This window comes from Pezoporus wallicus, unplaced genomic scaffold (assembly GCF_028554395.1).
Source record: "Pezoporus wallicus isolate ANWC-B61680 ecotype Strahan unplaced genomic scaffold, APGP_CSIRO_Pwel_v1 contig_3817, whole genome shotgun sequence".
NCBI classification, from domain to species: domain Eukaryota; kingdom Metazoa; phylum Chordata; class Aves; order Psittaciformes; family Psittacidae; genus Pezoporus; species Pezoporus wallicus.
The window spans coordinates 10106258-10132163 of NW_026635157.1; the positions used below are offsets into that span (position 1 = coordinate 10106258).

A 25906-nucleotide genomic window follows, 5' to 3' on the forward strand; every position below is an offset into this window, starting at 1 on the left:
TTAATGTGCTTCTGGTTGGACTGATATTTCTTGCTGTTCCTCAGTCATGTCAATGGGGGAACAGCGCATCACACCTTAAAAAGATTCCATCTGATTTTTTTATACTTGACTGTATATGAGCCTGGGCAGTCTTGTCTGTTCCAAAGCTGGCTCTGCCTTGAATCACAGTTAGATCAGTTATCTTCAGAGGTCCCTTTCAGCCTGAGTGAGCCCCTGAGCTCCCTATCCATTCACTATGGAGGTTCTATTGTAGCAACACTCACAAATGAGGTACTTACATAAATTCAGTGAAAAGTATCCTGATAATGAGGTCCCTGTGGTTCCGTTATTCATATACCCAGGCTAATTCTAGCACTGTTCAAGGAGTAGACCACTCATCACCGTAATTATGGACAGCAGCAGGCTTTTGTTTAAGAACTTCTGGAGAAAGCTGGTCTGATTTTTTTATGAAGACTTAAAAAAACCCACAGTTGTTGGATTTTTGTCTTCTTCATACAAGTATTATTTGAAGAAACTTAAAAAGGAGTCTTCTAGCAGATTTGCATTTCCCACCTCCTACTTTCTATTGCAAGACTGAGCTTAATTTATGGTGAACTGCAGGAACTACAAGATTTTGAATGCCTATGAGTAGCAGAGAAGGTGGGGTTTATTTTGGGTATTTCCTGGCTGTATAGCCCATATGCTCTAGGTTTTACCCAAAGTACCATTATGTGGATGGTACTATACCCCTAGTGCAGCTCTACGTTGTGATTACCAGGTAAGTGGGAATATCCAGGTTTTCAGAGTTTGAAAATGTGGATTTTGGCAAGAACTAGTCACTTGGCTAAGTGCTTACATTCTTTACAGGTTGCATGGTGTACTGTAACGTACACATTGATACAGGCTTGCTTTTACTGCTGCTGTCACTCAAATGATTTAATTCAAGCTACTGTTTTTTTGTACAACACTGTGTTTGTAATTTCTTATGCAGGCTATGGTATAAACATGTCCTGATAATGTGAAGGGTAGCTACTGTGGTGTCTTAAGAAAGCTTAGGGACTTGGAACTTTTACTGGTTTTAGGGCCTTCTATTTTGTTCACCTCTAAGTTTTTGACAATTTTTTAATCTCAGTACCAGTTCTTTCTGATCCTTTTTTTCTCCTGTTATGACTGCCTCTTCAGATTAAAATGCCACAAATCTCTGACCTCTAGGCTGGTCAGTGCTAAATGCTGAATGATGTGTTTTTCTCATTCTTGTGCACACATCACAGCCACCCATTTATAAGCCAGCTGTTGAACTCAACGGCAGCTGTGGGGTGTGGAAACTGAATGCCTGGCTCTCTTTTGAATTAGAGCTGCTCCCTAATGCGCTATCAGGGTACCATTGGAGGAGCAGTCCCATTAACTTTTCTCTATGGTGTTCTGTGCAGCTGACAGAGATGTCATGTCTTCAGGCAGATTTTTGTTAGCTTCAATACACATTTTAAAACTCTTTAGGTCAAATTACTCATTAACGATTTCCTTCATTGTTTTGCAAATGTTAAATTTACTGGCCTAAATTTTAGGTAGTGATTTCACTGTATTACACACTCAGAAGTTCACAGATGAGCCATTCACACTAACCCGTCTGCAGAAGCATTAGAAAGCTTGTGCTCTTACGTTCTGGGCAGCAGCTGGAAATACTGTGTTTCTGGATTTGTACAAAATACTTTTGTACTGGTAGAGAACATTTTGTTCTTCTTTGACAATTCATTACTTTCTGCTCTATAACCGTATGAATCACACATTAAACAAATAATTATTGCCTACTGGAGGAAAGTTGTGTATATATACTGTCTTTTGATTTGAAAGACAGACCTGTCTGTTCTGCATCAAGAGGTCTGTTTCAGGGTAGACTCTTTCAGTAATTTGTTTTGTCCATAACAAAGGGCACAGATGCAAAAAGCCCACCTCTGTAATTATGTATATAAATGGAGGATAAGCATCTGACTTTATTTGACCTAGTAGTAATGGAAGTTGGTGAAAAAGTCTGCTACTCTACAATAAGCTCACTCTAAGGTTTGGAAAATCAGAAAATGAACTGTGTAACTTGTGGAAAGAAAAGGTTATTCTTCTTATCTTGCAACATATTCTGTATTATGTATGTTCTACTTGATAGTGATAAAGCGTTGAAAGTAGCATGCTCAGAAATCCTAGTTTTCTGCTGTATTTATGCCATGCTATATTCTATATTTACTAACTTTATTTTATACTTGTACTATAATTTAAGAGTTTAATCTACTTGCAGTTATCTTTAAGCTATTTGTAGTTATCTTTGCAATTGGAAGAACATGGCTGTGTCTCATTTTGGAATAAAACTCATGCCAAAACTGAAAACCTAGGGTAACTGTAGCTGAAGTGAGTTTCAGCTAAAAGCATTTGAAGACTTCTGTTGACTTCCAAGGCCTTTCCATGTCAAGGCTTTTCCACCAGATAGTAGTTTTTCTGACTTAAGCAGAATAAAGAGCATCCAGATTTTTTAGAAGGGTGTTTTGTATTTCTTCCTTTGTAATGATGGACTGTGAATCTCTGGAAGAGTTATAGTATCTGTGAAATGTGGATGTCACAAACTTCTTAAAGCAAGTAGAGTGAAATTAATTTTTTTCTTTTTTTAATTACATATGTCAAATTATAGAAAGGAGGTTTTGCATTTAATTTGAAGAGTAGTTATCTAATATATACATGCTGCATTTGTGATTAAATCAACTTTGACCAAGGTCATTTACAACAGGGAACTTAGTATTTTAGGTCATATTTATAGACGCCACATCTTTTATCAGCATGAAAGATGTGCAGGAGTGCAAAGCCACACAGTCCCACATTCTTTTAATCCATGCAAACTCCTAAAACTGTAGCCTCATGTTTTGTCTTCTTGAAATAAATCTGACTTTTGGTGGAAAAGCCTGTAATAATGCCTGAGGGATATGGTACTGGAATACAGTTGTTGCATCGGAAATTTGGTACCATGGACTGAAAGTTGAGTCAAATTATACCCAGTGTCTGTCGCTGGCTAGGTTAGGCGAGAAACATTGGTAGAGATAAAGGTTTAGCAACATTTGTGCTGGCATTGAGGTCCCTTCTGACTTTAAAGCTGCTAGTACGTGTAGTGGTTTGTGGAAACACACATTGTCTTTGACCTTACAAGTTTTCTTCCCTACTTTGCCCAACCCTGTGATGTGTGCCAAGTCCTGCTAGCAAGCTGACTGTGTGCATGCTTGTTTCTTCCACATATATGCATGTGTATGTGTGTCTGGCCATGTGAAATAAAGGTTCAAACACTGTATAAAGTAAATTCTCAGTAACTGCAGTTAAAAGGCTTATGTTTCTAATCTCTCATTCAATCTATTTTTTAACATCAATAGGTAAAATTAGTAAACAGGATTGCCCGAGTTAATGATGAATATACGTTACTGGTTTATTAGTTTTACTTCCCAAAGTTACATTTTTGGATGATCAGTCACAAAAAGGTGTCTTTCTAAATATCAACAGTAACTGAAATACTATGAGCTGTTTAATACACAGATGATGGGAAAATATTTTTCATATTGAGGATAAAACACATTTAAAAAAGTCATCTAAAATATGAAAATCTGACTTTATTTGCGTTTCCTAAAATAGAGCTGAGTACCCAGATTTGAACCTTGCCGGTGTATCACTGTTAACATAATACATGTTCATAAAGAACTTAGCTTTGGGGGAGGATAGAAAAATGCATGAAATTTGATTAGATTCAATCAAGCACCTTTGATTGAATGTTGCCAGAACTGAAACGTATATGCCTTGAGACAAATGATACAAATAGTAAGTCTCTGGAGTTCAAGAGAAATGTTATCTCGGGTAACTCTTATTTGGGTGTTATAAGCACAGGCATGTAGAGATTACGTAGCAATTCCTGGGAAGTCTGCTTATGTTCATAAAAGGACTGTGAGAGAAAATTGTGTTTGCCAAATGTCACTTGCTAGACCACCTCCACTGGACTCTTCAGTTTTTAATAGGGCATAAAAATTCTAAAGCAGTAAGACAACCATGACGGGAGTGTCATTGCAGTTTCATTTATGTGCATGGATGGGGAGACTTGCTAGCAAATCTCAAGTTCAATTTTAGAGTTCTCTGGGTTATTTTAAAGTAGAACAGATGTCTGAACAATACGAACTTTACTTACACTGAATGAAATTACTTCACCATCTTCAATCTGTAGTGATTTTAAATGCTGTTTATGTTGGTTTTTTTTTCCAGAACTGGCTAGATTCTTCAAAGGAAATTAAGAGACAAATTCGAAGTAAGTACTTCTGTATTCAGATATTATGCTCCTTTTATTTCCTCACAGAAATATTCTTCATAAACTTAGTAGCCTCGATGCTGACTACATTGTATACTTGCAACATTAAAATAATGTGTATCTGATAATGACATACTCAGTGTTAAAACAGAAAGCGAAGAATAGAAGCTATTTCTATCCACTGTCCACTCAGCCTTGTGTTGCAGAAGTTAATCGTTATACTGGCTGCTGCCTCAAAATTTTCCTCTTATATGCGACTAATAGTTGGTCTTTTTGCATCCTGAAACAGTAATTTTTTTTTTTTTGTTCAACTTTCATTGATATTTGTTTATGGGATGGAGAATATCATCTTGCAACGATGGTCATGGTTGTTGCGATGGACTTTCTTACTTAAAAGACTCACCAGAATATGAAATTATAAAAAGAGAATCAATATGTCTTACAGAAAATGTATATTCCTTAGTACTGCTCAGTCCAGCATAGCCTTTTTTGATGTTTCCATCATTTCTGGAATGGAAATGAAGTAGGGCATAATCTTGGAATGTCTCATTTTTCAGTCTGGATCCATGTGAAATCATAGTGCTGTTAATTCAGTTTTCTTCAGGCCTTTCCCAGTTGATGAAATTCCTTACTAGGCAGATGTGGTTTGTATTTTCAGAAAAGAAATTAAAGTTACAGAAGCTTCCTTGGAACCTATTTTTTTGATCCAACATGCTCTTGTGTAAGAAAGCTAGACTTATTAAAATGGTGAACGTACTAATATGCAAGTAGAGGACACCTTTTTAGGGATTTTAAAAAGAAACTTCCTTACACTAATTTGCAGGTAATCAGCATACTGTCACTTGTGTTCCTCATAATCAGTGCATTAGCATTTCCAGATATTGGAATGTACTGCAGATAAATTTTATCCTCCAGCTACTTATCAAGTAGTGAGGCTTTCCTTTATTTTAGGTTTTGTTCTAAATATTTGTCTTTGAATCAATAATGGAAGTCCTACATACAAAAATACTCATCCATAAAAAATATACTGGTCAATTTGAACATTTGAAATGAAAAACCTAATTTCTTTCTGTCTTGTACATCAGAAACTGAAGCAGTAGTGTGCTATATAACCATCTAGAAAAGTACATTGATCTGAGCACACAAAGGTGATAAATTCAGAAGTGGAGTTCAGCATGTCAGTCTGCAACTTTATAATAATCTCTGCTCTCTTTTATATGTGAGCAATACCGATACTCTGCACATTGGCCATACGTGTATCACCTGTTGCTGGAGAAGGCAAAATACAATCTTTTAGTTTCCCCCAAGTCATCTGGCTGCCTCTTCCTAAGTCGGTGACCTCAGGCTTTCTGTGTGACCTGTTATTTATTCAGGCTGGCCTTTGGCTAGGCAGTAATGTTGGATCTCAGCAATTACTGATGTTACTTTGGCTAATGAACGTGATATGCAAATTACTGGCTCTGTTCTCAGGGCTGCAAAGGTGGCAATAAGCTTGTTTTCTTTCAGCTAGTCTGATCCCTTCAGGAAAATTAATTCTTGACTTTTTTTGACTCATGTAATTGGATATCCACCAGCATGTGTTAAAACCTCTATTAAATTCAATTAGGGATAGGTAGGGTAATTACACTTCTGTCACTATCTTCTTGAAATTTGCTACATCTAAAGTGGATTGAGGCTTTTGCAAAACTGCCAAGTTCAGCTTGAATATTGTGATGGTACAAGCAGTAGCAACTGACTTTGGACTAGCCAAATCTCAGACTTCACAGGGATGTGGTGGTTCACCCTTATGTAAAGGTAATTTGAGAATTTATCTCTGTGAGATGTGCATGCTGTTAGTGTAGAATACATGCTGTTACACTCACTTGTTTTCTGTAGGTATTTTCATAACTCATTCTCAGTGTAACAGAACTGGATGAGTAAACTACATAAACCTGATATCATAGTGTTTATTGCAGTTGAAGATCAATCGTCTGTCTGCAATTTAGGTGTTCAACAGGTATGGATTAAGATTAGAGATGTGAATGTTATAAAGCATCTGTTTTGGGAGGTCTAATTATTTGCTTTTATTGTTTGTATAATTGAAGTAAATGGAACTGGGTTACAGACCTCTTCATGGTTCTCTTCATGTTTCTCTTCACGCAAATTTTGGAGCTATTTTTTTAGATATATCCTGGTTTTAGTGTGGATGTATTTAATTCTCTTCCAAATGGAAATTAGATTCGTATGCTGTGTAAAATGGTTTAAATCCAAGGTAATGTTATGTCAGGTAAATCTGTTTCTAGTCTACAGCACAATTAGTTCTTTTATTACAAAAAATACTTCCATATTGCTTATCCAGTGTTGTGTATCTTACAACAATTGGAGAGGATTTGGATATTCTGAGGTCAGAAAAGACTGGTATAGGGAGGTTTTTGTGCATTTTCTCCCAATAAAGGATATATTTAACCTTTTTGCTCTTGAAGTTAACTGTAAAATTCTCTTAACGTCTTCTGTCAAGAGAACACTTATTTAGCTTGAGCAATTCTAGAACTGGTCACTGTATCTGGGGTATGACTTATGGGATCTAATATAGGTTGACTGTGTCCACCTAAGGTAAATGTACTTGTGTTTTCTAAGGAACAGGCACTTCTAGGAGGTGACTGAGTTCATTCTGAAATACATGTCTGAGAGGGGAACAAAACTAAATGCCTCTTTTCTTCCATTGGTTATGAAGGGAGTCAGTACGTACATAATTACATCTCAGCAGTCTAGGGTCAAAAGAAGCTGTGTCCACTAGCACCAAAAGAGATAATAACTACAGTGATAGCAAAGACATTTTCCTTTTAGAAAAAGGAGTGATTAACTGAAGGACTGAAGACAGAAAACTTACTTTGCTTGTTACTTGATTCAGTTAAATTATTGAGGGGAGTAAGGGAAATAGTCCGTATAGTTCTATGGAAGTGAATTAGAAGAGATGAAACAGTGTAGGCAGCTTGTGACAAATCTTGGGTTACAAGTTTAAACCTCTGTTGTAGCTCATGCTCAGTATTCATGTTCTCTTAGCTCATGGTCAGTGCTCATGTTCTCAACATCCTTTTGTTAATGGGAAACCAGTCATTCTGATTAGGGAACTTGAAAACAGCAAAATGCAATACTGGCCTATTCTAGACATACTTAGCAAACAACCTATGTATTTCAGGGGCTTGTCATGGAGTTGAAATGGATTTTTTTTTTTTCTTTTCTTTTTTTTTACATTTGTGGTTCTATAATGTATTCTGCAACACAGCCTAAACAACTGCTGAGGAAAGAGGATGATACAGAAAAAAAATTATATGGTTAAGTAGGTATATTTTCAAATTATGCAGTGGACCAAATGGTGATAAATTCATAACTAAAATTCCATGAGAATAATGCAAACATGAGTTTAGAATTCTGCAGCACAGTGTTCTAAAATATTTAAGAAGTCTAAAGTTTGTATCTAAAGTGCTAGGGTAAGTTAGAATTAACAGAAGTGCTTGCATTTTAAATGTACATCTGTGACTGCCTGACTTTAATGCTAACAAAATGTATGATCAAGCTCAGGCACCAAAATATGGGGGTCACTGTATGCAGGGTCACTTTATTTTTAGATCCATATCTTTTATGTAAATAACTATGTATCTGTAAAAGTTGTAGCTAATTTTGATCTAAGCTAATTACACTAGAGTCTAGCTCACAGTTTCCAAAGAGACCGAACTACCTGTGCCAAGGGAAGAATTTTCCTGCAGAGGTACTTCTGTATGCCTGCTAATTATAAAGAATGATTTTGCAGTTTGGAAATGTCTGAATTTGAGAGTTGAATCTTGTCAGTCCAACCAGGACTGTCTGTATGCATTTTTGAAAATGTGGGCTGCGCACGTATCTTCCTTATTTCTTTAATTCTCTTAATGATAATTTTAAGAAAAATGATAGAAAAAAACTTCTTTAATTTATGGGACATTTTTTGCATCTGCCTGTGAGTAATGTATCTGTCCTGGTCTCACAGTACCCTAAAAATCTTAACTTGGCCAAAAGAAACATCATGAGTAAAAGCCAAAAAAGCCTTTACTGGAAAAAAGACCTCACTGATTTTCCAGTTTAAATGGGATGAATCATGTTATTTGTATGCTGCTTGCTGGTTGGTTGTATTGCATTCTTTTTCTCTCAGAATGTGCCTAAAGTTGCCACAGAAGCATTTTTGAGGTAACAAGCTGGTTAGAAAAATTTTTGACGTTTCTGTAGCCCATGTTATTAACCATCAAAACAGAGAGCCTTATCAAGGACAGAATGCTACGTACCATTTTAAATATCAGATTTATTTACTTCTTTTGTCTTGGCCACCAATTCAAAGAGCCAGTAATAGTGTGCATCATTGTGTGAAGACAATTCCATTTGTATGCCTCAGTTATGCGGCTATAAACAGTACGCTGTAGTGAGAAGTGTAAGTATAGACTGCTCCCATTGTAGTATACTTGCTAGTGTGTATTCAGGGGATAGATGGGCTTTCAGTAATCAGGCAAAATATAAGGTCACCAACTGTCCAGAAAATATTTAGTACAAAGCCAACTACAACATTTTTTCAACAGATTAGCTATGGAATTAGTATTTGAAGACATCTGAAATTTCTCACACAGCCTATACATTGAGTATTTACACTCTTTTTAGCTATTTGTAGAGAATACAGCTTTATTTCTTTTTCTCCTTCAAATGGTTTCTAGAACTCCTGGCTACAGTGCTTTCTGAAAGGTAACTGTAGAAATGCTGACAAGATAGAGGAACATGTTAATCAGGAATTCGTCTGTGACTAGTTTAATTGCAAGTTTTTGACCAGGAAAAATTGCTTCCAAACAGGAAATACTGTTTCATTCCAGGAAAACTTGATGACTGGTTTAGTATCTGTATAGAAGGACACATTCTTCATCCATTTGTCCCCATCCCACTGTCCTGTTAAGATAACAACAGTTCCTGAACTATTTTGCTTAGATGTTTTGGCCCAATTGCATATCTTCGTCAGTTTGGCTTGTTCCTTATCAGCAGCTTTTCATTAAATGATGAAAATTCCCTGGGAGATAAATGATTGAAGTAGACTAATCTATTCCAGATTTAATTCAGTTTGTGATGCTGCATGTATTAACTAGTGTTAGCCTTTTTTTTAAAGGTATCTTTGTCCCAAGTCTGTCTTACACTGCATTGCAGTGGATGATGCAATGAGGCATATTTTACCTAATTCAGCACTATATGTTCATCCAATAAATTAGGCTTTTCCATTTAAGAAGTCCTGGCTTGTTTCGTAAGCAAAGTAATCAATATTCTAACAAATAATTGATAACTGGGTTCATTAAGATGCGCTAAAACCCTAAACTCTCTACAGGAAGTAGTGATTTAGGGGCTAGGTGGAGAAAGAGGTTCACATGTAAGCAGAAATCGAAGTGCTCCAATGAAGAGACATGTTTGAAAATCTGAAATAATTTTTTAAATGTTGAAAGATGTAATTAGAAATACTGACAGAAAGCACCTCCTCATCTTTAACGGATGTGAAATTTTAAAAGGGGATTTTTTGAAAAGGAAAAAACCTGAAGCCAAAATGTCAGCACTCTTTACTAGAATTATGCCGGAAATGGCATTTCAGTGGGGTTTTTCTGTTGTTGTTAAAATACATGTTTTTCAAAGCATGGTTTATCTGTGTAGCACAGATATTTAAAATGGTTTACTGTCCAGAATTCATCATTAACAAGCTTTATAGAATTATTAACTTTGTACCAGCGATTATTTTTGCAAGACCTTTCACCAAAATACTAATTGCATTTAGGAGAAAAGGGGCAAAAGAAAGACAAAAATGGCTACTGAATTGTTTTGATTATATTTTCATAGAATCATGGAATGATTTGGTCTGGAAGGGACCTTAAAAGTCATCCAGTTCCAACTATCCTGCCGTTGGCAGGGACACCTTCCACTAGACCCGGTTTCTCAAAGTGCCATCCATCCTGGCCTTGAACACTGCCAGGGATGAGGCAGCCACAGCTTCTCTGGGCAACCTGTGCCATTGCCTCAAAACTTCCATAGTGCATAAAGTCCTTCCTCCTAATATCTAACCTAAATCTTCCCTTTTTTGGTTTATAGCCATTCCCCTTGTCCTGTCATTACAAGCCTTTGTAAAAAGTCCATCTCCAGCTTTCTTGTAGGCCCCCTGGAAGGCTGCTCTAAGGTCTTCCCTGAGCTTTCTCTTCTTCAGCCTGAATAACCCCAGCTCTCTCAGCCTGTCTTCACAGGAGAGGTGCTCCAGCCCTCTGATCATCTTTGTGTCCTTTCTCTGGCTTGTTTTTCTTAGTATTTCTTTACAGCTTTTAGCACCCCTACATTTTGGTGTAACTTTGGTAAGATGCAATAAAGCTCAACTGCATTTGCTTTCAAGCAGCGTGCAAAACCAAACTATTAAATTCTTCTCCTAGACTCCTAGTTTGTGATTTTCTGTTACATCTGTGTCTGCATTGTACTTAAAATCTGTTTGAATTAGCAAAATTCTACATTTTGTCAAGCTATTAGTACTTTCCAATGAATGTATTCCTCTTGCACATAATATTACAGTACTGGTAAAGTAACATTCTGAGAATGTATTTTAATTATTGGTGAGTGACTTCAGCTTTCACATCTTAAAGATTTATTTAAAATTAGAGCTGTGACTAGAGGTAGTGTTTTATAATTTGTCAAATTATTAATCTAGTTTTAAGAATGCTTTTGCTTAAAAATTGTATGTGGTCTTACCAATTCTAGTCCACGACAGTTTAAACTAAGAATATAATAGTTATTATAGTTGCTAAAGGTATAGTTTCTCAAAAAATATTTTAAAGGAGGAATGGCTAATATTTTTTTGTCCTGCATTCATACTGTATGAATATGAATATTTATCTTTATATATACAATGCAGACCTCATTTTGACATCTCAAGTTTGTAGTTATTGTACAGTTTTTCAAACTAACAGTCAGTCAAAACAGGAGGAGACTTGGCCTTTGAGGAGTTGGAACTAAACACAAATTCAGTGCAAGTGCCTCTGAACACAGAATATCTTTAAAGTGTTAATTATATTATGGTAGTTTTCAAAATAAAAATGTCTTCTGATATTTACATAACTTAATGTAAAACTTTATTTAAAAATTATTTTAATGTGCTAATCATTCACTGTCTCTGTATATGAGTTACTACCTGAGAATGAAAATATCTATGCTTCTTACTAGTATGTTGTAAAAAGGAAAAAAACTTTACTCAGGATTCAGTAATCTTAAGATTTATATGACTGCCTAACATTTTTTGTAAGGTTTTTTTGCTTTGCTCATTTTGTTTGAGATTAACAATCCAGCATTTCCCATGTTTAGGTTTACCTTGGATATTTACCTTTAATGTGAAGTTTTATCCCCCTGATCCTTCACAGTTGATTGAAGACATCACTAGGTATGTATAGTTCCTAATTTCAAACTAAAAAGTGCCTGTTAGTCTATTTTGAAGGCCATATTAAAATTTCTTCAGTTTCTGGATGCCATAAGAGGTTTGGCTGTTACTTTAGAACGCTATAGATGTTTTTACATCAACTTCTTTTGAACAAGGTTGAAAAAGCCAAAGTGAAAACTTCAGAAAGAAACCCAAGAACAAATTTAATGGTAAATGGGAATATGATTTGGCCAGGAGATAAGATGCAAGTGATCTTTTATGAAAGAAGCCAGTGGTTTATTGTCTGGCTGCTGCTTTATTATAAGGTAAACAAGGGTGTGGGGTATTGATACTAAGGACAAAGCTCAAGGGATCCAAGGTACTTCAGCAATAACCTAGACTAGGCTAGTGAAAAGCTAGTTTTATACATATGCATTAAATAGAAGCATTAGAAGCATAAAATTGTTTGGGTTAGAAGGACCTTAAAGGTCATCTAGTTCCAACCCCCACCACAGGCAGGGACACCTTCCACTAGAGCAGGTTGCTCAAAGCCCCATCCAGTCTGTCTTTGAACACTGCCAGGGATGGGGCATCCACAACTTCTCTGGGCAACCTGTTCCAGTGCCTCACAATCCTCACAGTGAAGAATTTCTTCCTAATATCCAACCTAAATCTGCCCTCTTTCGGTTTAAAGCCATTCCTCTTTGTCGTATCACTGCAAACCCTGTGTTGGGTAGGATATCTTCTGATTGTTAACTTGTTAAATTTGGTAAAAGTGTGTATGCGGTACCTGAAATATTAAATTCTAATACATACGTTTAAGGCAGGTAATTTTGATTTCAGTACTAAACCAGATTTCTTTTCTGTATTACATGACTTGATTAGTTCATGAACTGCAAGGGATATAAAAGTTAAAATTGTAAAGCTGAAGGGAAATGTCAAATAGGTTTTATTTTTAAATGTTAGATACCTGCAGGCTACAATGTGAAATGAAGGAGTTCTAAGCTGGCTTTTGTTACAAGCTAGATACAGTTTTTCATTCATTTATACTGAAAATCAGAATCTTTCCTGCTTTTCACATTATTTATGAAAGTAATACCAACTGTTAAAAATGGAAGTGAAATTTACTGTGTGGTAGTAGTACTCAAATAATGTAAGGTGTAATGAATTATTAATGCATTGATTTAATTTAAAATATATGATTACATGGATCTCGATAAATTCTGTCATATCTCATAAGCCTGCCATTAGTAATACTTTGTCTGTTCTTGGTTTTGTTTGATTATTTGATTATTCCCCCCCCTCCTTTCTTTTATCTTGCAGGTATTTCTTGTGCCTACAGCTTCGTCAGGATATTGCTTCTGGTCGACTGCCGTGTTCTTTTGTGACTCACACCCTCCTTGGTTCATATACCCTGCAGGCTGAGCTGGGTGATCATGACCCAGAGGAGCACCGCAGTGACTATATCAGTGAATTCCAATTTGCACCCAATCAGACTCAAGAAATGGAAGAGAAAGTAGCTGAGTTACACAAAACGCACAGGTGTGTCAGTGGGATTAAATGGAATCATTATGCTTTGTCATGTTTATGTCAATCCTTTTAAAAGTATGTGTAAAACTTCTAAGTTGAAGTTACTCTTACTTTGGAAATCTTTTTCTATGTTACTAGAGCCTCTTCCGCACGTTTAAAAAGTTTGGTTTTAAAGTAGTCGCTTCAGTAAGATCTCTGAAGAGAACTTTTAGAGAAAATGTTTTTATCTGAGCATATGAATTAGTTTAAGCAACATAGAGCCTAGACTATTTTGAAAGAGTGAAGGTGGATATCTTATTTCAAGAAATTTAATATCCTTTAAAAGAACACTTTCCCATTAGGGCAAAAATGCTATTGATACCTTACAAAATGAGGTTTTCTGATGTGCCTGGATTCCAGGATTCCACTCAGTTTTGATTCCCAGTTCTTTTGTCAATAAACTCAAGGCTTATTCAATGGTTTTAGGGGCTTAACTCCATCACAGGCGGATTCCCAGTTCCTAGAAAATGCAAAGAGACTCTCCATGTATGGAGTGGATTTACATCATGCCAAGGTACTGGAGATCGGTTTGGGTTTGTTCTGTTTTTTTGATAGACGTGCTTAGTATTAAAGAACATAGTATATATATGTATTTTCTAAAAAATGTCATACTGTCAGTTTTTAAGTATAAGCCTTTTATCTGTTGGTCATGATAATTCACAGTTTACAGCTTTAACATACTTAGAATTTATTTTAAATCTAAGCTCACTTAATGCATGATGTATGTGCAGCTTAGAAATAATATTTTATTTATAAAAGTGGCTAAATATATTTAAAATGTCAGGTTTTTGATGCCCAGGGATGTAGGGCTGTAAAATAAAGCCTAAAAGAACATGTAATTGTTTTAGTAATGCCATGAGAGTTAAAATCAGGGTGGGGGGAGGAGTGTGGTTTTTGGTGTTTTCCACTCTTCTGGGACGGTCAAATCAAATTTACATTTCTAGTGGGAGTTTTTTTTTTTCTTTTTTTGTTAGAAACCCAGCTAACCAACCCCTTCTCACTCTCTTGCACAAATCCAGAGCCTCAAATCATTAGGAAAATCAATGTGTTCTAAGCATAACATTCCTATATTTAAAAAAAAAATAAATAAAAAAAAGAGAAGAAAAGACGTTTAAGTACTGCAAAACACTTTTTTATTCTGTTTCATATGGAAAAAATGTGCACTTGTTTTTTGCAAATTTTCCATAGACTTTTCCTGTGTTCTCATTAGAAGCACTTGAAGCAAATACACATAAATTTTTATTCCTGTACAATTAACTATGTAACATTTATTCATTTTTTTAATATAAGTGCAGTGGGCAGTTCAGTTGGTCTGTAGTGTTTTAAGGAACTTAGATTTTTAGAGTCTTATTGGAGCTTTCTTTTGCTGTAGTGAAGTTATCTACAAGTATTAGAACTGCTGTTTTCCAGGAACCACTTGCAGCATTAGTTATGCCAATGAAGTAACTTCTTAATGACAGTGCTGGCATTTGATGTAGTTGATTTGTTATTGGAGAGGACATGAGATTCTGCTGTATTGTGTACCACCAGCATTTTGAAATTATTATGTTGATATTTTCAGCCACCTACCCACTACTTCCCCATATCTTCACTGGAATAGAAGGTGACTATCACCATGATCATCAACTTTTTCAGACTTTCACTCACTGTTTTAAGTTGGTTTAAGTCTTCTTTTAATATTTGTTGAAATTACCGGTAGCACATCCACCGTACATTTTCTTGCTTTTAAATTGTTAACTTTTAGTCCCTTTTATCAGAATATTGAAGGATTTCCCAAAAATGTGGCATATGCAATGGCATATGAGAGCCAAAGCCATTACTTAAGAGTCCAAAGCCTTTGCTATAAAATATATATACTTGGCAATTTCTGCTTTAAGAATCTCATTGTTGCAGTCTTTCAGGTTTAAATATGAAGTAAATTCCAGTTACATTATTCCCTCAAGGTATGCTAGCGATCATTACTTGTTTGGAATGTTGTTAAACTGATTTTTATGAAATTGTCTCATATGTGGTAGGATTCTGAAGGTGTGGATATCATGCTGGGTGTATGTGCTAATGGCCTGCTCATCTACAAAGATAGACTCCGGATCAACCGCTTTGCTTGGCCAAAAATTCTTAAGATTTCTTATAAAAGAAGTAATTTCTACATCAAAGTCAGGCCAGCAGAAGTAAGTCGCACCTTTCTGTCCTGTTTCCTTTGTGAGATCATTTCTGTCTAGTAACAAGAAAACATCCTAATTTTTTTCCCAGATGTTCTCAGAGGCTTTTGTTGCATTCGAGCAGAGCTTAAGAGCATTTTATTTTCCTTTTTGTATTCTACTGATTGTATTAAACACTTGTCTGGATCACTAAATGCAAACCAAGAAGAAAATTAATTTTCTTCGGTTAATAGATGCCATCTTGTAATTTTAAATTTTTTACAGCAAAAGCTAGTTATGCTGGCCATGTTCTGAGTGTTTATACAAACTTGCAGTCCTGGGAGAGAGCCAGCTTCTCTTCCTCTTTGGGTATAATTGTTTGCTAAATGTCAGTGCATCTAGTTTATGGCTGTAACCGAAGGCCTGAGTTTTCTGTAGGAGGTTATAACTTTTTCTGCTAGCTACTATGGAAATAGTGGATTCAACTTTCTTTTCAGATAGCCTTCTAAGTTTATGAGACTTGCTGAAGGGAGGGCAGGGGGATAAGTTTTGAACACATTGTAACTGGATATTTAACAAAATGTCAAAACCAAATGCTTTTTTAGATTATATTATAAAATGTTTAAAGCAGCTTTTACTGTGTGAATAAATAAATAAAGCAAAAGAGAAGTCTAAATACCACTAATACAATAGTAACATTGTAGTTTTGCAAGTTTTGAAACACAGATGTATTGTTCTTGCACTTGCTGTAGTACATAGATGCAATAGTTTTGCTAAGAAACTGTTACATAGTGAAATGGCTTAGGTGAGCTTAACACTGCACTATGGATTTCAGACATTTATTACATCCAAGGGAAATGTGCAACACAGCCTGCAGTACAATTACTTCATGCAGTTTAAAAACAAATATATCAAGCAGCTAGTCAGAAAATGAGCAAGGAGCACTAAAGCATTATTGGGTTTTTCAACAGAGTCATTAGTTCAGTTAGGAAGTGATTACCCATCAGGGCTAACTCCCCAAGTCTAATTTTAATAAAGGCTGGAAATTCTGATTATTTTTTTATTATTTCTAAATCTTATGAAGTCTTATGAAAGGAGAGTTAGAGCTTGTTACAGTAATGGAACTGTCTGAACTCCACTGCTAGTTAAAAGCCAGCTTAAGGAAACGGGTTAATTTATTTGTGGATTCTTTCCAGACGGAACAGTTTGAGAGCACTATTGGGTTCAAACTGCCAAACCATCGGGCTGCTAAAAGGTTATGGAAAGTTTGTGTGGAGCACCATACTTTTTTCAGGTAAATGATAATTCTCTGCTTCTTCCACTTTACCAGGTATGAGCATATCTTCCTTTTAAAGGATAGGAGGAAAGTAGAGATTTCCCCCCTTTTTTGCCCCTTATTTCCCCGTGTCTTAGAGAGAAGACACTCCAACGATCACTTACCCCAAACTGACAGTTCTGAAAGTCTGAATTTAACTGCTTTATTTAAACTTTTGAGTGCTAACAGGATGGGGCTAAACTAGTTGCCGTATGTTAAGACTTCCTGAGAGACTGACTCTTCAGTGACCATCTAGAAAGCCACTGTATGCCTTCTAAAGAAGTTCTCAGGGCTTGACAGTAATCTTTATTCACTTCACTTTTTAGAATATTCTGCTGAGTATAAATGCTTACAGCTTTTTAATATTCTGAACTGGTCATTAAAATTATAGTCTATTTGTAAATGAGCACTTTAACAAAAAGACACAGAGTAGTTTCTCTTTTTACTTCCTCCATTGAAAAGGAATTTGAAAAATCCTAATTTCATTTTTATAATAGCCCAAACTCCATGAGGGAGTGCACATGCTCCATGTAGCCTAGGAGTCACAGATTTAGGTTGAACCTCTTAAGCATTGAATGAGCACTGAATCTGAGTTTCTTGCTTCAAATGAGCACAGTAAGTAGGGTATTTAAAAGGTAAGCTTTCCATTCAGTAGCCTGTCTTTTTATTTTAAGAAAGCAATTGTGTATTAAGGTAAATACAATCCTGATGCTGAGTACTAGTGTAAGCTGAATATACTTGCTAGACAGAGAACCTGGGGCCATGAGATCTAAGCAGTTCATTACTGGAACTGTCAGATGGTTTTCAGTATTCAGATTTTCATTAAATGTATTCTTGAATGCAGTGTTAGAATTTGTGCCAAGATTGGCAATCAGTCTCAAAATGCTTAATTTGGAAGTACTTTTTTTAAACCCTGATCAAAGACTTTTTTTATTCATATTTGATAGAGTTCATTACTAAGTTTATTAAGATATATTCTATTGTTTAAAATCTTTTTTTGACTGGTGATGTGTGTTACCACAAATAGCATGCAGTTCTGTCTGCAGTGGAAAGTTTATCAACATTCTTCAAATAATTCATGCCATGATTTGCTTTGGTGGGAAACTGTATTTCCTATTTATATAGGAATAAAATGGACCTGAATAGGAAAAAACAAATCCTATGGAAGTCAAATATCCTAAACTGGCAACTACCATTTGAAAATATGTAAGTTTTTAGGAGCATTATCACATATTTGATAATCTTGCTACAGAAACTCTGACATAATAAAAATAATTAGATTATATTCCAATCAGAAGTGGCTTTTACTTCCTAGAAATGACATTATAATGAAATTTATGTAACGAATACTTGAATAATTCTGTAAAACCCATATACTTCAGTGATGTCACTGATAGAAAATCCTCATAACCCGTCATCGTGATTTAAAAACAGTAAAATAAATGCAGCTCTATTTTTCTTTAAAGATAAAAAGCAGACTACAACTGCGGTCCAAGAGATTATAGCTCTTTCAGAGCATGTGTTTAGTGGCAGGTGTTCCTGCCCATGGCAGGGGGGGTGGAACTAGATGATCTCAAGGTCCTTTCCAACCCTAACTCTTCCATGATTCTATGTGTAAAGCTTGTGTATGATACCACAGTAAACGGTATTGAATCCAGGTGTACATTTTTAGCTTCCAGATCTCTCGACATGCCCTGTGTAACATTGTGAGACTCCTTGTGTTGTCTTTTGCAATGTTTCATTTTTTCTCAAATAATTGCATTAAGATTCATCTTCTTCTAATGGATGGGAAATTCAACCAGCATATGAAGCTATTAATGAAATTGTCTAATGAACTATATTGAAATGACAACCAGAAGGCATTGGATTCATTTGTGATACAACCTTACAGGATTCCAGTACCATTTTCAAAGAGCAACAATCTACTTTAAGAAATATGGTTAGACTATGTAGCTACAATAATCTTTTGAGCTAAGTTTAGTCTGCAACTTACAATTTAAGCACTAACTGCAGACGCCTGCTTAGAATTCTGCTTTACCATGTTTTATTTGAAACTTTAGTGATTGCTTCAGTGTCTCCCCAGAATGTATTAAAATGTTAAAGGATAGTCTTCAGTTATTTTATGTAATTATGCTTGTAATACAAAAAAATCCATTCAGATGCCCTTAATCAGGAAGTAATAGGTTCTCTTGTTTTTTCCACATTAAAAGATTAAAAGTTTATCTCAGCAGGGTGAAGGATAAAAACTGGCAGTTAATGCTGTAGTCTTGCCAAGACTAGAAAATAAAGAAGAGGAATAACCTTGGTAAAACCCTTTTAGAGAGTGCATTATGCATTAAGAGGAAGAAGGCTATCTTGAAAATCATGCAGAGAAAAAAATTGTCACAAAGATTGCATAAGGTTGTTTTATAGAAGCAGTGAAAGTGAAGCTGCAGATACTAGTGATTTTATTTCATTAGTGTCCTTTGTGCAGAAGGTTGGATTAGATTGTCTTGAATTTTGTTTTCTTTAAAAAGTCTGTTGAAACATATTAGGATTCAGGTGCTTGCGTATCTGAATCTTAGGCATGCAGGATTAGATCTTCCTGGCTAGCACTCTGACAAAACCATAAACATAGAATGGTCATAGATGACATCCTCTCATAGAGAAGATGGTAACCTTCTACGTAGTGTTCTTTGGTTTGTTTGCATGGCAAGGTTTTGGTAGCAAGAGGGTTATAGGGAGGGGTGGTTTTCTTGAGAAGCTGCTAGAGGCCTCTGTCCAATACAGCCTGTGTCAGCCAGCTCCAAGACAGACCTGCTGCTGGCCAAGGCTGAGCTATCAGCAATGATGGCAGTGCCTGTGGCATAACACATTTAAGAAAAAAGGGGGGAAAAACCCCAAACCTGTGGAACCACAGCCAAGGAGAAGAGTTGAGCATATGTGAGAGAAACACTTCTGCAGACCCCAAGGTCAGTGCAGAAGGAGAGGCGGAGGTGCTCCAGGCACCAGAGCAGAGATTCCCCTGCAGCCTGTGGTGCAGACTGTGGGGAGGCAGGCTGTGCCCCTGCAGCCCATGGAGGTTTTACACTTATCTAGCTGCAGCCCATGGTGGACCCCATTTCACAGCAGTGGGATGTCTGAAGAAGGCTGTGGCCCCGTGGAAAGCCCATGCTAGAGCAGGCTCCTGGCAGGACCTGTGGCCCATGGAGAGAGGAACCCACGCTGAAGCAAGTTTGCTGGCAGGACATGTGACCCTGTGGAAGGGACCCACACTGGAGTAGTTCAGGAACTGCATCCTGTGGGAAAGACTCACAGTAGAGCAGTTCATAGACAAATGTCTCCTGTGTGAAGGGCCCCATGCTGGAGCAGGGGAAGAGTGTGAGGAGTCCTCCCCTTGAGGAGGAAGGAGTGGCAGAAATAACCTGTGACAAACTGACCACAACCTCCATTTCCCATCCCCCTGTACTGCTGAGGGGGAAGTAGGTAGAGAGTTTGGGAGTACAGTTAAGCCCAGGAAGAAGGGAATGGTGGAGAAAAGTTTTTTTAAGATTTGGGTTTTTCTCATTATCATAATCTGATTTGGTTTGTAATAAATAATTTTTTCCCCAGTCAAGTCTATTTTGCCCATGACAGCAACTGGTGAATGATCTCTCCCTGTCCTTACCTCAGCCCACAAGCTTTTCATTACATTTTTTTCTCATCCCGTGTCCAGTTGAAGAAGTGCAGTGATAGAACAGATTTGTGATGGTACCCTGGCATCCAGCCAAGGTCAGTCCACCACACTAGCTCAACATTCTGTTCGCTAAGTATCTGAAAATTCTTCAGAATTTCAGAAACTTGCTGAAGTATCTTTAAGAGTGACTATCAGTTTTCACAACCCACCATTGGATACTGTCTTAACATATCTTGGATTGGATTCCACTGACACAAACATTCCCTGTGCAAATGCTTCAAAAGAAGAGAACAAAGTCAGCATACTTTTTAAGTCTCACTTGCCAATCTGTGCTATCCTAAATACTCAAGGCACAGTAGCTGCTGGTTCTGCTTGAAAGACGCTGTTGTTCTGTGAGCTTCCCATTCTTTGCAGATCTCAAATCAGAAAGCTTTATCTATTCTGATGCTTTTATACAGAAGGAGAATAGGCCATGGAGGCAGGCAGGCTGGATGAGCATGTATTTGAAGTACTACACTGATCAGGAGGCAACATGAGGGGCCTTTCTAGAGGAACAGAGACTGGGAAGAGTTCCTGCAGTGATAACTGTTCTGTTCCATCAGCAGGGGTAGCACTGGATCAAACAGTTCCATCAGTGTTGAAGCTGATGGCTTAGATTTCAAAAACAAAGTACAAGCAATGAGGGTTAGCTGAATAAGAACTTTAAGTCCTCATACTAAAGGGAATTCACGCGTCATGCGTATGATGTAAAAAACTGATGGAACCAGAATTAATCATAGCAAATTCTGCCACATTGCTGCTTAGACTTCTGACATTGACTCTGATGCTTAGGTACAAACACACAGAATCCAGCATTAATAGTACTCATAACTGAATCTCTTTTTTCATCCTTTCCAGAATATGCCTTTTTCTTGTCCTTATATCCAGCAAACATCAACTTACATAAACCTATAAATGACATTGTAAAGAAAGTGGAATCTGAATCTAACTTGCTAAACTTCTTATTGTTGGGTCACACCTCTCCAGCCGTCCGTCTTTTTTTTTTTTCTTCAATTGATATAGCCTCCTATGCAGCTTTGAGATGCTATTGCCTAACTTGAGGAATAGCAACTGCTGTATTGATATGTCAGAATATAGAAGACACAGTGGAGGTGGGATGTATAGCTTCTACCGTAAGTAACATTCTAAGGAGTGAGATTTGAGAGGTATTTTACTTACAGTGGCCTCAGCTTTCTACAAAAAAATATAACTTTATATTAGCGCCAAAAGATACGGGTCCCAGATGCTTAGTCATACTGTGGAAAATATGATGGTTATCAGCATCACTTCAACTCAACTTCAATTAATAAATAACATGCATTGGTTTATTAAACTCTTAGAGCTTATTGCAATAATCCTTTCTTGGAGTGTGCATATCATGCATGGTGACCTGAAGTTTAATGAGCTTCAAAGTACCTTATTAAATACATAAAATAAGGTCTTTTTAACTGACTTCCTTCATATTCCTTTTTAGGCTTGTATCACCAGAGCAGCCTCCAAAAGCAAAGTTTCTAACCCTGGGTTCCAAGTTCCGATACAGTGGCCGTACACAAGCACAGACACGACAGGCTAGCAACCTCATAGACAGACCAGCTCCATACTTTGAACGCACTTCAAGCAAGCGTGTTTCCAGAAGCCTTGATGGAGGTATGAAGTATGTCTTACTTCTTCAGTGTAATTACGTTATGTGTTCTGGTTCTGATCTAACCAGCGCTCAAAATGTTGACATTATAGATGGCCAGAATGTCTACTGTCAAATATGTGAATTTCAGTTTCTGATGCGTGATCTGAGGAGTAGCCACTTTGGTTATTTGTCAGTTTTGGGTAACCTAAACAGTAAGTTTAGTCATTGCCTAAATTTTATGACACTGCTGTGAATATATGGAGAATTCTGTATCGGGCATGTAGCATCTGTGTTCACTACTCATATGTATATTACAGTGTATCGAATCAAGCAAGAAAGAAAAATAATTTAAGGCTTTTCACTCTCTTATGCTTTGACTCTGTTCAAGTATACATATGCAGTATTTCCCAATTTTTTTGCAAGCATGTCAGCAGGAAAAGTCTAACATTCACTGAGCTGTTGTTTCTGGAGTTTTGCTAAGAATGAAAATACTGTGACAGTTATATGCATAGATGTATACTATTTCTGTATTGCATTAAACCAGTCCTCTCAAAATAGTGAATTTCCACAAAACTGTGGCCTATTTCTCTCTTTTGTTATGCTGATTTACACTGTCACAAGAACAGTACTTTCAATTTTTCTTCCAAGACTAATCGAAAAGTTGATTATCAAGTACCTACCCGATACTGTGAGATTTTTCTCCCTTGCATGGTAAGTGCACATTATATTACAAGGGTGTATTACTGTTCATGATGAGAACCATAGACTTTCTGCAAAGGCAAGAAGCTGGAGAAGTGTGTTATTCAGTAAGTAGCCTGTATTGCTCATTCCTAACATCACCATAAAATGGTTATTGTTAAGAAGTCTTAAAACCAAAATGTTCCATCTTGCCTAAATTAACCAAAATTATTTTGCTCTCTAATAGCTCCCATGGGTATCTCAGACCTAAGTCTGCTAAGAGACTTCCATGCTACTGGAGTGCAGACTGCTGGAGGTAAAGGAATTGACAGTGAAGCTGCTGGTCAGGCCAAGTTAAATGAAGATGGCGGAGAAGATGGAAGCCCACTCAAAACTCCACAATTAGAACTGACTCAGGATGGAAAGGTATGGCTGACTTTCACACCAAACTTATTTGTTCAAGTGGTATGTGTCTGTGGCCTGTCACTTCTGGGCATCGTACAGAACACCATATTAAAATATTAAAGGAAAATTGTCAAGTGCTTTCTATAGATTTAACTTAATATAAATGTATGTAAGCAAAAGAGAATACAGACTTCTGAATTGCATTGACTTAGTGTTTCTTTTATTGCTAGAAATTTAATTTGATTTCTCAGTAAGCTTGCATGAGTTCTTGAAAAAATGTTTCAAAGGTTAGATAATGTTTTATTAATTTCCTTAGTTCATTTAGACTTAAAAGTTAGTATATCTACAGTTGTGAACATTCTACAAAGTTGGGTATATAACTGTATTTAATTACTGTAGGTAACAATACTGTTTTAGTAGCCATTGCAGAATTATTTCATCCTTCAAGAACTTTTATGTTGACTGAGGAGTAGATTGCTGGGAGAAGCTGAGTACTTTGGTCTGTGCCTGTTACAAACAACCATTTACTTGTCTTGTTTGTTTGAGCTACTGGGGGAATAGGTCAAAAAAATAAGTTTAGATCTTGTATGATTTGATTCCAGAGTGTCAGCTAAAATCTGCTGCTCCTCTCTCCTGGAGAGCCTTTCTTTTTCAGCCAGTTCTCCAGAACTTTGTCATATTTTAAAGTAGTTTTGTTTTCACACTTTTTTGCAAGTGAGCCACCCATTTGATTCCTAGGGGGAATGCTGAGTTTCTCTGTGCGGTTCACATGTTCCCACTGCATTCAAGTGTAGGCAGGGAACAAGTACCAATAGTTGCTTTTTTTTTTTTGTTGGTTGGTTTTTGTGGTGTTTTGCTTTGTTTTTTGTGGGGTTTTGTGGGGTTTGGTTGGTTGTTTTTGTTTGGTTGTTTGCTGCTAAGCTGAAATAATTTTGAATTAGCACAGAGTTTCTTTATGGGAGAAAAATGGTAAAATAATTTGCTCTGTTTTGACTATGGGCTTGTTAAAATAATGGTACACCCTTGTTTTCGAAGTGGCGGTATCTTTCAATATTTTAGCCAAAAGAAGAAGAGAAAAAAGCAGTATTTTGGGAAGTTGTTTCAGGAAGCTGTTCAGTAAGGTTTTGCTACACATGCCAATTCTGTGAACAGCTTTCTTTTCCCTCTAGTGCAGATACTTCTTTAAGTTTCTGGCTCTCTTTAAGTCTTAAAGGAAATGGCTGTAAACCCAAGAATCAAAGTGCTAGCTTGTCTTTTGTGTACTGCACTGTCCCCTGACCTTTCTCCCTTTGGATGTGTGTCTGCTTCCATCTGTTGTAAGTGACTATTACAGTTCAAAAGTACACAATTCTCTATAGCCTGAGAACAAAACATTCATAATGGGTTCCTTTTATAATCCACGGAAGTAAACAAGTTGGCTGCTTGTAAAATGCAAGGGGAGTTCTATTTTTGTTTGGCATTTCTATTGCGTTAGTAGAGCTATCCCTGCTTCTGAGTGAAAATTTTCACTAACTGATAATTTCTTTTTTCCCCCTTTTCTTGTGCCTTCAAACTCATATTTTATTGTGCTTTCATTTTCCACTGTGCACAGAATTATTTTCTTCAGCTCACTCATGTACACCCATCATCACTACCCATCCATTCTGTGTCATCCAGAAACCTGTCACCTGTCCCTGAGATGGACATGCTTTCAGATATTTCCGAGGAAGATCCCTTTGGGGAGCCCCTCCTGACCATCCCAGATGCCTCAGAGTGCAATTCCATAAAGGAAACACCAGATCATAATAAAAATGAAATAGCTTTGCTGAATAATACCTTTGAATCTATGGGACCTGTAGTTAGTCAAGGCTCCCCAGCTGTTGAGGGAAAAATCTATACAAAGGACTACAAACCCACTGACTTGTGTGTCTCATTCAGCTTTATCAGATGCTTTTCTTTTAGTTTCCATTCGCTGCTTGATGAGAATGGTTACATTACTTTTCCTAGCCTTCCTGCTGTTTGCATCTCTTTCCTCCCACCCGGGCTTCAGCACTATATTCCTATTACCTCTCCTTCTTTCATCCCCTCTTTTCTCCTTATCTTCCTGCTGCTTCTGTCTGCTTTCCAGTCTATTTATTTTTCACTCACATTTTCCTTTCCTCTCGCTCTGTCACTCTGCTACCTGGAGCCTAAGGCAACTTCCTTTAGTGGCTCTAATGACAATGACCTCAGTGACAAAGCAGAGGAAGAGGAGGTGTGTAATTTTGTTGCATAAATGTTGACACTTGTACATAGCTTTTATGCTTATTCTCCCAGAAGCTTGCTCAGTTTTGCACGCTTCCTAATATAGGGATATGTCTATGTAGATGTCTGTACATATATATATATATATAAAAAATACACACACACATAAATATGCACACATACACGTGTATATCTGTATCTTTCTAACTTTTCTCATTTGTGAAATTGCCATTGTGGTATTTAGTAAATAGATAGCTGGTGGGGGTTTTTCTTCCTGCCTGAAATCCTGCAGCATGCATAATTCTACAGATACTGGAGCTGCAGGTACAAAAAGAGTTGCTTTGTAGTTCAAAATGTTTACAGGCACATAAATCTGAATACCGGAAGTGCTGTACAATAATAAATACATCATTACTTGATGCTATTTGCAAGTTGTGCTGCTTGCATTATCAGCTTGTGTGAAAGCACATCTTCTGCGTGCATTGACTAGAACGCACATCTCCAAAATTCTAGTTAGATCCAAAAAGGGAAGTTCCTAAAAGC

At 36.8% G+C, this 25906-nt stretch overlaps 1 protein-coding gene across 17 annotated transcripts in view; it reads left to right on the forward strand.

Annotated features, from left to right (window-relative positions):
- Positions 1-25906, forward strand: part of EPB41L2 (erythrocyte membrane protein band 4.1 like 2) — a 94853-nt gene that overhangs the window by 48852 nt on the left and 20095 nt on the right. For all 17 annotated transcript variants that reach the window (XM_057408404.1, XM_057408505.1, XM_057408420.1 and 14 more), the window contains 8 exons: positions 4255-4297; positions 11666-11741; positions 13041-13259; positions 13713-13800; positions 15302-15454; positions 16621-16718; positions 21908-22080; positions 22983-23161. In XM_057408404.1, coding sequence (XP_057264387.1) covers positions 4255-4297; positions 11666-11741; positions 13041-13259; positions 13713-13800; positions 15302-15454; positions 16621-16718; positions 21908-22080; positions 22983-23161 — 1029 coding nt within the window. The remainder of the gene's footprint in view (positions 1-4254; positions 4298-11665; positions 11742-13040; positions 13260-13712; positions 13801-15301; positions 15455-16620; positions 16719-21907; positions 22081-22982; positions 23162-25906) is intronic.